We start from the raw sequence: 14,955 nt of genomic DNA, 5'->3' as shown, positions 1-14,955 counted from the left end.
TTTTAGAAGGCTCAACATTTTTCTAGTCCAGCGAAGAACTACAGGCATTATACAAATCATGTAATCTCAAACTAAATCAATGGGAATAAATTGTGTTTTTTTCAGTACAGAAAAAACAAGTGATATATCACTTTCAGAAACAGATCTCAGTAGCTTCCTGAGTGCACAAGAACCTAAGGATTTGACTGTCACTGTATAAAGGTAAAGACTGGAAAGGGTGACAGGCAGTGAAACAGAATAAATGTATCAGGATGACATGTTATTTCTACGGCTGACATAAATACTCATATGGAAGCTGCATTATATCCAAGACTTCAAATCTGGGCATAAAATACTTAATGCTTAAATTACCTAAAACCAAAATTCTTTACCCATATAAAGAGAAGATTAAAAACTAGATCATAATGAAGATAATGTCTAGCTAAGGAAAACAGTAATTATGACTTCACTATTCACTGAATGTATACATTTGAGAATATATAAACTATGAAATTACATCTTAGTGTTAATATTTTCACACTCCTTCCGTATGGTATTCTCACTCTATTTAGAAATTTACGTAAGAGAATTTCTAACTTATAGTTTCATTAAGGAATACTGCCTGAAATTTTTGGTAAATACCAAAATCTTAAGATCACTGATTTCCTTGCTGTACTTAACCATTCCAAAAGAAGGAGTAGCTTTCTGAAGTTATAAGAACTCAAAGAGAAGTGATTCTAAAACTCACAAACTAGCATCAATCCATGTTCGTAAGTTCAAGGACAAAGGCGTCTGCTTTGCAGGACTTCAGTTTCCCTAACTCAGCTCACGAAGTCCAGTCCCACAGAGCATCATATCAATTAGTATTTCTTCTTTTCCTAAGTTCATTCTCCTAGTTTGTTATAAGATTTTATCTATCTAGAAGAGCTTGGTATTTCAACAGAAAATCATCAAAATATTTTCTTCAGGGTTCCTTTCTGCTATGCAATCATCCAATGATTTATTTTCCTTTATGAAAAGACATTGGAGTGCAATGAAGAATGAAAGGGAAGAAAGGGTTGAAGTCAATGGAATTTTAGAACAGAAATAAAAAAAGGAAAGCCATGGCTAAACAGGTTCCATGTCATGATTTAATATTATAAAACACCAAACAAATCAAAGTGCAACTGAAGCACAGGGAGGTCAGAATCTATATATCCTTACCTCCAAGTATGTTACGCTTTAGAAAGAAGAATTATTCTCTCTGATATACATAACCAATAGTGCCCTACTTCCTGCCGATCCACACCTGAAAATTAATCTTCATTCACAAAAACTCAAACTGAAGACTTTCCACACTACCTAAGGCTTTTCAACAAGCAGAATTTCTAGACTTTTCATAACTGGTCTCCGACTAGGTATTATTCCCAACTACTTACCATTTACCTTAAGGTTCCCTATTTGTATCTGTCTTCTCCAGTCACCATTCCTTCCTTAAATGTTCCATATTCACGTCTTGCTTTTCCCAGCTTTACTTTTCAGTTGCCCCTCAGGCCATAACCTCTTGTTCTCTCATCCAGGAGTGCTCATACCCAACTTTTCCCCTCCTTGCCATTCTCCATTAACTTTTCCCTCCACTGCTGCTGCCCCAAAACAGAAACAAGAATGCACAAGATACAGAGACAGGGATCTGAGACTCTGGTATTCTCCTACAGCCTCACATTCTACCTAGCTATCAGTGTAAGAACCTAAGAATTGTACCAATGTTTTTTTAATGAAACAGATATAATATGATATATGGTATATATAGTACAGAATCAATGTCATAACCCAAGGAAGACAGGGGAAAGGACTCTGGTGACTAGGACAGAGACATGCTTACCTCTAAGTTATGTTCTCTAAATAAATTAGTGCTAGCACAACCTTTTGTGGACTGAATATTTTTAAAAATTAAAAATCATTCCAAAGACTCACCCAAGAAATTAGGATACAGATGGTCAATATTATCCACAACATAGTTACACTTGGGACATCTATTATTATCCTCCAAACTCTGATGAATACACTTGTAGCTATTAACAAAGAAAAAATAAAATAGGCTTCATTAAATCAGTGACTAATTAGCAAACTGGTCACAAAATAATGCCTATTAGTTTTCTATTCCTCATTTTCAACATAAGTAATCTAGCAGTTATCAACTTTACTACAGCTTATACTTCTATATCATAAAAAAAGTACATAGGACATTTATTAGATAATAGTATATGAAAGTTATTTAAAAATAAACTCAAGTAACAAGCCTACAGGATATAAAATTTAAAATGTAAGTTTATGCAATTTAAACGGTACATAACAATAGGAAGAAAAACAAAAGCCTACAATTTAGTTAAGCAAACAAACTGTGTTCTTGGAGTGCTGATAGCCTTAATATAACAAGAGCTCATTCAAATAAAAAGAAAATCAGAGAAGAACAGAAAAATCAACAAACCAAAAATTAGTCAATAAGCATGGGAAATACCATCTTCACTAGGATGATAAAGTGATTTAAAATTATATACTTCCTTTTACCAATCAGAATAGAAAAATAAACAAAAGGCTATCAGAGTTAGGAGTACATGTACAAATGAATAACTTCATATGCTGTTGCAGGAAATTTAACTACCATAACTTTCTAGAAGACAAATAGTATGGAAAATTCTTAAGGCTGTGAAACCTCTTTGATGCAGTGATATTACTTCCTGGAATTTATCTTTAGGAAATAAGCAAATATATATAAGTATAAAAATGTTCAATTCAAAGTTATTTGTAAACAGCAAAATAAGTTAGAAGCAACCAAGACATTAGGAAATTGACTACATAAATTTGTAAACATCAATCCAATGTATAGAGCCAATAAAATTCATATCATAATATGTAACTATAAGCCATGAAAAATAATAACTATTATAGGCCTAGCTAGAGAAATAAGATTATGATAAATTTTTCCCTTTTCAGATTATTTATTTCTATAATGCTTGGCTTTTGACAATTGTATATTGCCTTAGAATAAAAACTTTGAAAATGTCATTCAACTAAATAGAAAAGAAATATCAGATTGATATTATGAAAATAATCATTACATTACTAGGGCTTCCCTGATAGCTCAGTTGATAAAGAATCCACCTGCAATGCAGGAGACCCCAGATCGACTCCTGGGTCAGAAGATCCACTGGAAAAGGGTAGGCTACTCACTTCACTATTCTTCAGCTTTCCTTGTGGCTCAGCTGGTAAAGAATCCGTCTGCAATATAGCAGACCTGGGTTCGATTTCTGGGTTGGAAAGAACCCCTGGAGAAGGGAACACTACCCACTCTAGCATTCTGGCCTGGAGAATTCCATGGACTATATAGTCCATGGTGTTGCAAAGAGTCTAACATGACTGAGCGACTTTCACTATGTTACTGAATAAAAATAATCTTTAACACAGTGGATACAATTCCACTGTTTTAAAAAATTGTGTATGTGTACATTTTTTAAAATTTGTTAATTAAATTGTAGTTAATTTACAATGTTTTGTTAGTTTCACACGAGCAGCTTCAGATTCTTTTCCATTACAGGTTATTACAAGGTACTGAATATAGTTCCGTGAACTAAATGGTAAATCCTTGTTGCCTATTTCATATACAATGCTGTGTATCTATTAATCCCACACTCAATTTATCCCTCCCAGCCCTTTTCCCTTTTGGTAATCCTAAGTTGTTTTCTAGGTCTGTCAGTCTGTTTCTGTCTTATAAATAAGTTGTGTTATTTTTCTAGATCCTGCTTCTAAGTGGTATTTGTCTTCCTCTGCCTGACTTACTTCACTTCGTATGATGATCTCTAGGTCCACCCATGTTGATAAAATGCCAATGCTTTACTTTTAATGGCTGAGTAATATTCCACTGAATATATACCACATCTTCTTTATCCACACCACATCTTCTTTATCCACTTATCATTGGTTGATGGATATTTCGGGTGCTTCCCTGTCTTAGCTACTGTAAATAGTGCTGCTGTGCACATTTGAGTGCATGTATCTTTTTGAAGTAGCATTTTCTCAGGATATGTGCCTAGAAGTATGATTGTAGGGTCATGTGGTAACTCTGTTTTTAGTGTTTTCAGGAATCTCCAGACTGCTTTCCACAAGGGCCGCACCCATTTACCTTTCTACCAATAATGTAGGAGGGTTCCTTTTTCTCCACACCCTCTCCAGCAATTACTTATTTGTAGACTTTTTGATGATGGCCATTCTGACCAATGTGAGATGATACTTACTGTAGTTCTGATTTTCATTTCTCTACGAATTAGCAATGTGGAGCATTTTATCACCCAATTGATGGCCCTCTGTATGTCTGGAGAAATGTTTATTCAGGTATTCTGCCCATTTTTTAATTGGGCTGTTTTTGTTTTTTTGTTTGTTTGTTTGTTTTACACTGAGATTCATGACCTACCTGTTTATTTTGGAAGTTAAGCCCTTGCTGGTCACATCATTTGCAAATATTTTCTCCCAGTCTGTATGTTATTTTTTCATTTTGTTTATGGTTTCCTTTGCTGTGCAAAAGCATATGTTTGATTAGGTCCCATCTATTTATGTTTGCTTTTATTTTTTTATCTTTTGCCTTGGTAGACTGAACTAAGATAACATTGGTGTAACTTATGTCAAAGAATGTTTGCCTATGCTTTCCTCTACAACTTTTATGGTACCATCTCTTATATTTAAGTTTGTAAGTCATTTTGAGTTTATTTTTGTGTATGGTATAAGCGAGTGTTCTAATTTCATAGATTTATATGCAGCTGTCCAGCTTTCCCAACACCACCTGCTGAAGAGACTGTCTTTTCTCCATTGTATATTCTTGCTTCCTTTGTTGGGATTAATTGACCATATGCATGTGGGTTTATTTCTGGGCTCTCTATGCTGTTCCATTGATCCATACATCTGTTTTTATGCCAACACCATGCTGTTTTGATTACCGTAACTTTGTAGTACTGTCCAAAGCCTGGGAGGGTTATGCTTCCAGCTTTGCTATCTTTCCTCAGAATTGCTTTGGCAAGTCTAGGTCTTTATGGTTCCATATAAATTTTAGGATTATCTGTCCTAGCTCTGTGAAAAATGCCATGGATAATTTGATAGGGATCACATTAAATATGTAGATTGCTTTGGGCAATGTGGCCATTTTAACAGTATTAATTCTTCCAATCCAAAAGCCGGGAATACCTTTCCACTTCTTTGTATCATCTTTCCTTTATCAATGTTTTATCATTCTCAGCATACAGATCTTTCATTATCCTTTGTTGTTGCTGTTCAGTCATGTCCGACTCTTTATGACCCCATGGACTGCAGTTTGGTTAAGTTTATTCCTAGGTATTTTAATTTCTTTAATGCAATTTTAAATGGGATTGTCTTGTTTTTACTTTCTCTTTCTGACATTTCATTGTTAGTGTAAAGAAACACAACAGATTCCTGCATACTGATCTTCTACCCTGCTACTTTGCTGAATTCATTCATTAGTTCTAGTAGTTTTGGTCATAGCAATCAGACAAGAAAAAGAAATAAAAGGTAAAAGTAAAGGAAGAGGTAAAACTATAATTGTATGCAGATGACATGATACTCTGTTAAAAAAAAAAATCCTGAAGACTCCACACCAAAACTGTGTGCATTTAAATGTGTACATTTAAAATAAATCAAAAAAGACATTCACCATAGTGTTAACAGTATGTGCCTCTGGGTCATATAATTATGGGAAACTTTTTCTTTGGCAGTGTCTACAAGTTTCTATAGTAAACATGTACTGCTCCTAATAATCAGGAAAAAAAGTTACTTCTAAATTTTTATTAGAGTGATTTATGTATAAAGATGATTCCTAAAAAAAAGACAATATCTCTTTTTTTTAACATCTTATTTTACGTTGGAGTATAGTTGATTAACACTATTGTGTTAGTTTCTGGTGAACAACAAAGTAATTCAATTACACATATATATGTATCTACTCTTCTTCAAATTCTTTTCCCATTTGGGTTGTTACATAACATTAAGCAGAGTTCCCTCTGCTGTATGGTAGGTCCCTGTTGGCTATCCACTGACAGTACCTGTTTTATTCTGGGTCCAAGTTGCTATAAATTTACTTCACCTTCATAAACTGAAGGAGATTTTTGTATCTGCCTACTTTCTTCCACCTTATCAAAACAAAAACCTACAACTATCAGGTCGCTCTGTTCTCGTTATTATCTACTTTCTCATCTCACGTGTTACTGGAAGACAAGCAAAAGAGGAGGATGCGACAGAGAATCACTGTAACGGTGGTCTCTGGCATTTAATAGGTACTCACACACTGAACAAATGCCTTGCACAGTGTTCCAGAAACAATATCATCACCCCCCTTGCAACTATGACCAGGCTAGGAACACCATATTACCACAAGATAGATTCCATATAGGAAAAAAATTCCTACATGGAAGTTTCAATGAAAGAAATAGTATTTTTTTCATTTTAATGTTAAGTTGTTTTTATTTTTATTGCAAGGGAAAAGCATAAAGAAGATATGCAAATACAATAGATTAAAAGTTCCAACATGGAAACATTTATAGTCTGCTTAGGGGAAAAGGAAATGAATTAATATTACCAGAATACTTGCCCACATGACAAGATTTAATCCTTACCAAAAAAATAACAAAACTGCAGGGAATTCCCTGGAGGTCCAGTGATAAGAACTCTGCACTTTACTGCTATGTCCCAGGTTAGATCCCTGGTTGGGGAACTAAGATCCCACAGGCCACTCTGTGTGACCATGAGGAAATAAAAGACACCTGCATGTTCAAATAAAGCAAGTCAAGAAGGAGAGAATCTGAGAAGGTTATTAAAGGTGGGAGACAGGGGCTAACAGATAAGCAGAAGAAGGACATTAGGGGTTATAGCAAATAGCTTTTGAAAAAAATGCTAGTTGGAAAATGAGCAAATAAAATGATGAGAATAAACTAAATTGTTTATTTAGTTTACCAATAAACTAAACAGAGTTTGTCAATACACAAATTTAGAGAGTTTGTCAATATACAAATTATTCCTGAATCCAGTATTTTCCTCTCCTTTCTTCAACCCCCAAATCATATCTCTTGTTATTAAGCTTATTACCATACCATCCTCTCCCAGAAGGAAAAAAAAGAAGTCTAGGACACAACCAGAAACAGAAGCTCAAATGACTTTTCTGCACTGTACTTGATAATACCCATCTAAACTGTAAAATTTAAATGTATCAAATTACATCCCACCATACAAAAGTGGAGTGATAATAAGATGAATCAAATTTATTTTATAACATCTACTACCTGACTACCACCTCAGGTAGTTCCTCTCTAGTTTGAGAAATAGTAACTGTCTTATTCTGTACTTAATCTGTGTATATGTCTCAGCAGCTCTATTTGCTAATTAAAAGCAGAGATTTGTTTCATTTATCTCTCTACCCTCAATATCTAGCCTAATATCCCACTGAAGAGTTGGAACTCAATAAATGCTGAATACATGAAAAAACAGATATAAACAAAAAAGAGACATACTTCTGTTGCCTTCCGGGTCATATAAAATACTTCAAGAAAGTTTGCATGCATTCATGCTAAGTCGCTTCAGTCGTGTTCAACTCTTTGCAACTCTATGGACTGTAGGTGCTGGGCTTCTCTGATCATGGGGATTCTCCAGGCAAGAATACTGGAGTGGGTAGCCATGCCCTCCTCCTGGGAATCTTCCCAACCCAGAGGCTGAACCTGCAACTGGTATCTACTGCACTGGCAGGCAGGGTCTTTACCACTAGCATTGCCTGAGAAGCCCTATCACAGTAACTCTGATTCATTCTCATTCATCTATCTACCTGACCAACACAAGTCCAAATGCAGTGTTGTGGATTCCAAAAGAAGAGCAAGTACCTGAACTAGCAATCGAAATAGGTGAGCATAAAGAGATAAGAAGGATATATATATTTGGGGTCCACCTGAGAAGTTTTCAATAGGTACTCACACTGCAACTCTTAAAAAAGACTTAGTACCACAGTGTGCTGACATAAATGGGCACCTGTGTTCCCTAACAAGTGTAGATCTGATCACAAAGAATGACCATTTCTCCACAGATGTATATAGTTGTTCTGTTTCTCCTATTAAGTACTTACCTACCTACAAAATATAATAGATTTCTCTGTCTGAATCAACAGGGATAAACAGATAAAGAAAACTGAGTAATTAGAAAATTCTCAAAAAAAAGGGGGTACAGAAAGAACAGATTAGTACCAGCGCTTGTATATAACAACCTGGTACTAGTAAAGTACAAGATGGTCGATTAGTCAAAAGTCCCAAGAGACAAACTGACCCTCAGGCTTGATCACAGGTATGCTGTGATGACAACACTGAGGGACCCTATTAATTATAACTAATTTGTAATAAAGCCAAATAGTAAATCAGCCACTGGTATACATGAGGTCAGAGAAGCAGGGGACAGGGGACAACCTGGAGACAGCAAGAGGGAAAGAAAGAACAAGCCTTATCTCTATACCATACAGAAGCCAGTTTTTTAAAATGATATCACTGAGTTTAAGTTAGACTATAGCTAATATTAATAGCAGGTTCACTGTGAAGTGGGAATGAATAAAGAGAAAGAACTTCCTGCTTTATGGTCTCCAACGTGTTACTAGGAAAGACTTATCATTTATAAGTGGGACCAGGGATAAACAGTTAATGTGATTCAATTTGATTTAGTGTTAATACTCTGGATTGAGCCTTCAGTTGGCATACAACTTGACTCCAGGTTACCAGCCCCAGGGTTCAAGTTAGCAAAGAGTTGATATAACAGGCTACTGTTCATGACTAAAGTTCCATAGGCCTCACATAATAGATAAGGTAAATAATTATGAGCTTTTGCTTTAAACAAAAGTTCAAAATATTTAGGGGCTTCCCTTGTAGCTCAGTTGGTAAAGAATCTGCCTACAATGCAGGATACCCAGGTTCAATCTCTGGGTTGGGAAGATCCCCTGGAGAAGAAAATGGTAACCCACTCTAGTATTCTTGCCTGGAGAATCCCATGGACTGTAGCCTGCTAGGCTCCTCTGTCCATGGTGTTGCAAGAGGTGGACATGACCTAGCAACTAAACCACCACCACCACAAAATATTTCATAGTTTATCAAGCCTGGGGGTGGGATTGTCAGACTCCAAGTTTATTGGTTCCTGTCAATGTTATTATCTCTATCCTACCAAAAACTGCTCTCTGGTAGGTATTTTAAAACATAATCACATCAGAGTGTAACACAGTAACTTGAACTGTAACAAGGATCTAAACTTTATTTTTATTTGAAAGAAAAAAAGGGTATTTAAGAAACTAATGGGGCTTCCCAACAATGACCTAAAGACATATCATGAAGACTACAGGACTCACTGAAAAGACTAGGACTGTCTAGTTATAAAGTCAATCAGTAATTTATTATATTTCACAACTCAGTGAAACAAGATCTCTGAACTGATTTAGCACACTCTTAAGCTTTTTTTAAATGCCACAGTAAATTATAAGTTAGAGGAGGGCAGTTAGGAAAAATGAAAACCTCACCTTACAATCTGTTTTCACACTTTCCTTTCAAATCTGTGAAAGAAGAAGAGGTGACAAGACACGAAGACAATGGGGGTTGAGAGTTGGAGAGCAGCAGCAGAAGATAGGCTGAATGACTTGACAAAGGTAAATTTTAGACCCAGAACCCAGAACTAGATTCCTGGTCCATCAACTTCAAGACCGTGCTCTTTCAGCTTTACATCAGGATGCTCAACTAAGGGCAATTTTGTCTCCTAAGGGATATCTGGAGAAGGCAATGGCACCCTACTCCAGTACTCTTGCCTGGAATATCCCATGGACAGAGGAGCCTGGTAGGCTGCAGTCCATGGGGTCGCTAGAGTCAGACATGACTGAACGACTTCACTTTCGCTTTTCACTTTCATGCATTGGAGAAGGAAATGGCAACCCACTCCAGTGTTCTTGCCTGGAGAATCCCAGGGACAGGAAGCCTGGTGGGCTGCCGTCTGTGGGGTCGCAGAGTCGGACACGACTGAAGCGACTTAGCAGCAGCAGCAAGGGATATCTGGCAATGGCTGCAGACATTTTTGCTTGCTACAACTGGGAGCAAAACGATTGCTACTGAGTTGTTAAAGAAGCAGGTATGCCTGTTGGGTATAACACAACAGAAATATTAAATAAACAGTGTAAATAATTTAGGGAGTTGGTTGGAAGTAGAATATATCATCTTGAATCAAACAGATAAATAAATAAACTAAAGGAATTAAACATACAGAAATTACATACTCATTAGGATGACCATTATTTAAAAAAAAAAAGAATCAAACCAGAAATAACAAGTACTGGAGAGGACACGGACAAACTGGAACCCTTGTGCACTGTTGAGGGGATGTAAAATTGTACTGCAGGCAGGAAAAACAGTATGGCGGTTCCACAGAAGATTAAACACAGATTCACCACATGATCCAGTAATTTTACTTCCAGGTAAACACTTGAAAGAACTGAAAGCAGGATTTCAAAAAGCTAGTTATACATCAGTGTTCAAAGCAGCATTATTAACCGTAGTTTCAACAGATGAAAGCAACGCCAGTGTCCACAGAGAGATGAACGCACAAAGTGTGATACATGCGGTCATCCCTTGGTATCCACAGGGAATTGCTTCCAGGGCCTCCAAGGATCCAAAATCCAAGAATGCTCAAGTCCCTTATACAAAATAGTACAGTATTAGCATATAGCTTACTGCACATCCTCCTGTATACTTTAAAGCATCTCTAGATCACTTATAATATCTAATATGATGTAAATACTATGGAAATAGTTGCCAGTGAGCTGCAAATTCAAGTTTCTCTTTTTAGAATTTTCTGGAATTTTTTTTCAAATACTTCTGAGCCCTAGTTGGTTGAACCCACAGATGCTGAACCTGCAGATATGTAGGGCCAACTGTACATGCAATTAAATGTCATTCAGCCTCAGAAAGGAAGGAAACTGTGACACACGCTACAACATGGATGAAACCGGAGCACACTATGCTGAGTGAAATGAGACAGTCACAAAAAACAGATACTGGTTGATTTACTTATATGAGGTATCCAGGGTAGTCAAAAGTCACAGCAAGTAGAATGGTGACTAGCAGAGGTTGGGGAAGAGGGATATGGGGACTTGTTTAATAAGGACAGTTTCTGTTTTACAAGATGAAAACATTCTGGAGACTGACTGCACAACAATGTGAACAACACTCAACATTACTCACTTAAAAATGACTAAGATGGTACATTTTACGATATGTGTATTTCATCACAACTGAAATGCTTTCAAAATACACAAATTTATGTGACATATAACCTAAAGACAGCACTGAGTAGTGTTAAAGGACCAGAAATTTTTAATCCTCTAATATCCTTTTTCAATGACCTGCTAGCCTGCTTTAACGACCCTCACATTTGACCCCCAGGAGTGAGTTAAAGGTGTTTCATGCTTCATTCTGATACCCAGCACCCTCCAGTTTCCTAAAACAGCAGTCAAAGCTCTTTAAACAATTAATAAACCCAGAAGTTTATTAATTATAATTTCATATTTGATTTCATGGTAAATCAAAGTATTTCACAGAAACTACACCATTAACCACATTTGCCTTGAGACGTCAAACCTATAAAGTCATATCAGTCAAGGAAATATGATTCAAAATAACCAACAGCAACTATAAAAATGCAACTTCTCACTGGCTACATTTACACACAAGTTAAAAACTGCCAGAAGACAATTTCACTAAATAAAATCATCTTACCAAAAGCTGTGACCACACTTCGTCATGTATGCTTCCTCGATCATATCAAAGCAGATGGGGCTAAAAACAAATAGAAAAATAATTAATACATTTTTTAATTAGACTAATTACAAATTGGAAAAAGTCATAACAGTATCAACAAAATCATATTTCAGTACACAGGTAAGTCTTCAAATTTTTTACTGATGAGAGATGAAACTTCTATTGGGCTGAATGAACTTCAGTGGATTGCTGGTAAAATAATAATCTGTGGGCCATCAAGTTCTAAGATGAATGAAATGAATAATTTAACTGACCCCAATATTTTAACTTGCCCGTAACTTTTTTCAGTGTGGTGCAATCACAAAAGTAATTAAGTTCTACCATCTTTTCGATCATCCCTGGTACCAGAGACAACACCTACTCATCTAAATGCTCTTCTATTTTCTATTTCAAAGAAAACTAATTTCCTGAGTGATAAATTTACAGTTACAATTTCAATAACTCTTCCAGGTGGTGAAGATGCTAATGATAACTAATACTTAACACAAGCTATGCATGTCCACTTAAATAATGACATATATTAACTCAATCCTTTATAGATAAGGAAATCAACACAAGTGATGTTAAAAGTCACAGAGCTAGCCAAATTTTCAAACTCAAGTGCATGTTCTCAACCACTATTCTATACTACTTTCACATACGATAAGTTAAATATCAAGTCACGCCAACTATGCCACATGTTCTGGCCAAGGAAAGGTGGTTATCAATCTCTTGAGAGGATACAGTCTATCAAAAATATGCAAAGCCTTACAAAAAGCAATTTCCCTTTATCCTTCCCCATTCTTCCTTCCAAAAACTCCATGAAGTCTCCAGAGATACAACAGCCACCTTGTGATCATAAAGACAACAACTATAGGCTAAGAACACAGGATATGAGTTCCTTGGTAACATTCTTCAGCAGTTGCATCAGCCATGAATTGTCTCTCTCTGGACTTCACATTACATGAGAAAAGCAAATCCTCATTTGCTCAAGCCAGTATTTATTGAGTTTTCTGTCACTGGTATACAAATCCAGTCCTTACTGAAGATACATGACAATTAAACTGCAAATGAAAATTCTTCCACTCCCTTCAAGCAAAGTTTCCTGGGCATAAGTACCATCATAGAATGTGAGATTTTAAGTAAGTTATAAAGTCTCAATGTCACACAAGCTCGGCATTTCATCACCTATAGTATCCTGGCAAAGACTGCACTGGATTTGTCAAGTCTTTACTGTTCCAGACTCAGAAGAAGGAGAAATCTTTTAAATGTGGGGATTCGGTAGTTCTTCTTTTGGAACGAAGTCTATCTTGCTCCGTCTGATGAAGAAGGAAGAGGGGTGGGAGTCCCTCCTGAGGACACATGGATGAGCTGCCCAGGGTGCTCTGTGATCCCAGTCTGTGACTGAAGGATGCTGAAGAGCAGATCCGGGATAGACAAATTTTATTTTACACTGGTACAGCTGGTCACTGGGTGCTCAAGCAGGTATCTTAAGGCCAATGTTTGTTTTTGTTTTTTTTTTACAGATAGAAATATTTACTCAACTGTATATGAACAGTATATAGCTTTCAAATTTTTAACATTTTTTAATTAATTAATTTGGGTCTTCATGGCTGCACACAGACTTCTCATTGTGGTGGCTTCTCTTCTTGCAGAGCACAGGCTCTGGAGTGCAGGCTCGGCAGTTGTGACAGGCAGGCCCACTAGCTCCACAGTATGCGGAACCTTCCTGGACTAGGGATCAAACCCATGTCTCCTGCATTGGTAGGCTGACACTTATCCACTGTACCACAAGGAAAGTCCTAAAATTTTAAAATTTTGAATACTTCAAACCTATTATGATTACCTATTATGAATCACATTCTACTTTTTAATCTTCCAGTTTTCTAAGCCCATCTCTTAGCATTCAAACTCCAAAAAGAGTGAAAGTTATCTTTCTTGAGTGGACTATATATAGTTTTATGAGTAAGAAAAAGGAAGAGTTGCAAGTAATTCTCTTAATCTTAGAGAAGGCTGAGTCAAAGCATTATAGGCTGATTTTGAAGAGCAAATCTTCCTTTGTGTATACAGATCTCTTCAGGTCTACTTCAGCCCGCAAATCTTCCTTTGTGTATACAGATCTCTTCAGGTCTACTTCAGCCCGCAAATATTCCTTTGTGTATACAGATCTCCAGGTCTACTTCAGCCCCTAAGCCTGGAATCTTCAAATCACTTGTGTTCTACCCTTTCTCACAACTACCACTTACTCCTTGATTTCTCTGGTCACTAAGTCATACCTTTTCTTTTCTCCTTTTTTCTTTCTTTGATTTTTCTTTTTGTTTCTTTTCCCCAATTTTTTTTTTCTTTTCTCCTGGTCATGCTATGTGGCAAGCGGGATCTTAGTTCCCTGAGCAGAGAGCAAAACTGTGGCTCCCGCAATGGAAGCATAGAGTCCTAACCACTGGACTGCCAGGGAATTCCCAACTCTCAGCTCTTCCCAATTTCAATGGGCAAAAACGTACTAAGGGTAGGTTTTGGGGAAAACTGTAAACAAACAGCATAGAACTCCTTCCACTCTGCCTATCAAGAGCCTCCAAAGACAATGAGCTGGAAGACCTAAGCGTAAGTACAAACACAGAAAGTATATGAACTGGCGGACAAGCTAAACACTATACCGATATCTGAAACTTCATGCACCCCCAAATTTTTATACAGACCCCCCCAAAATGTTTAGGGACCATCTCAAACTTTTAATGGACATCTGACACAGTGGCAACATCAAAAACAAGGAAGAAATCACAAATGGATTAAAGCCACTGCTATGACCACTCATGCCTCCTGCACCACCATAAACCAGCAATTCTTGTAAATCAAGACAGAAATTCCAACAGAAAAAATGGGAAAGGATATCAATTCCTAGTTCACAAGAAGGGAAGACACACTACTTTTCAAGTATATAGAAAGATGTTCTGACTCAGTAGTAATCAAAATATGCAAATTAAGATGATAAAATAACGTTACCTCCATTAAATCATTAGAAAATTAGAATACCAAGTATATTAGGGAGGATATGGAAAAACAAGAATTTTCATGAAGAAGCATCTGGCAAAGCAACCTACATTGAATTTTCATATACTTATTACCCAGTAATCCCACTCCTGTA

At 36.5% G+C, this 14,955-nt stretch overlaps 1 protein-coding gene across 9 annotated transcripts in view; it reads right to left on the bottom strand.

The window, feature by feature from the left end:
• COP1 (COP1 E3 ubiquitin ligase) overlaps positions 1 to 14,955 on the bottom strand; it is a 222,977-nt gene that overhangs the window by 184,305 nt on the left and 23,717 nt on the right. For all 9 annotated transcript variants that reach the window (XM_086342422.1, XM_086342423.1, XM_086342429.1 and 6 more), the window contains exons 2-3: positions 11,793 to 11,852; positions 1,933 to 2,030 (exon numbers count right to left, since the gene is read on the bottom strand). In XM_086342422.1, the coding sequence (XP_086198548.1) occupies positions 1,933 to 2,030; positions 11,793 to 11,852 (158 nt within the window). The remainder of the gene's footprint in view (positions 1 to 1,932; positions 2,031 to 11,792; positions 11,853 to 14,955) is intronic.

Source organism: Bos grunniens, chromosome 16, assembly GCF_055505025.1.
Source record: "Bos grunniens cultivar Pamir isolate PY7600 chromosome 16, Bosgru_T2T1.0, whole genome shotgun sequence".
NCBI classification, from domain to species: domain Eukaryota; kingdom Metazoa; phylum Chordata; class Mammalia; order Artiodactyla; family Bovidae; genus Bos; species Bos grunniens.
The sequence above is the reverse complement of the archived record's forward strand: the minus strand, read 5'-3'. Positions and strand labels throughout refer to the sequence as shown.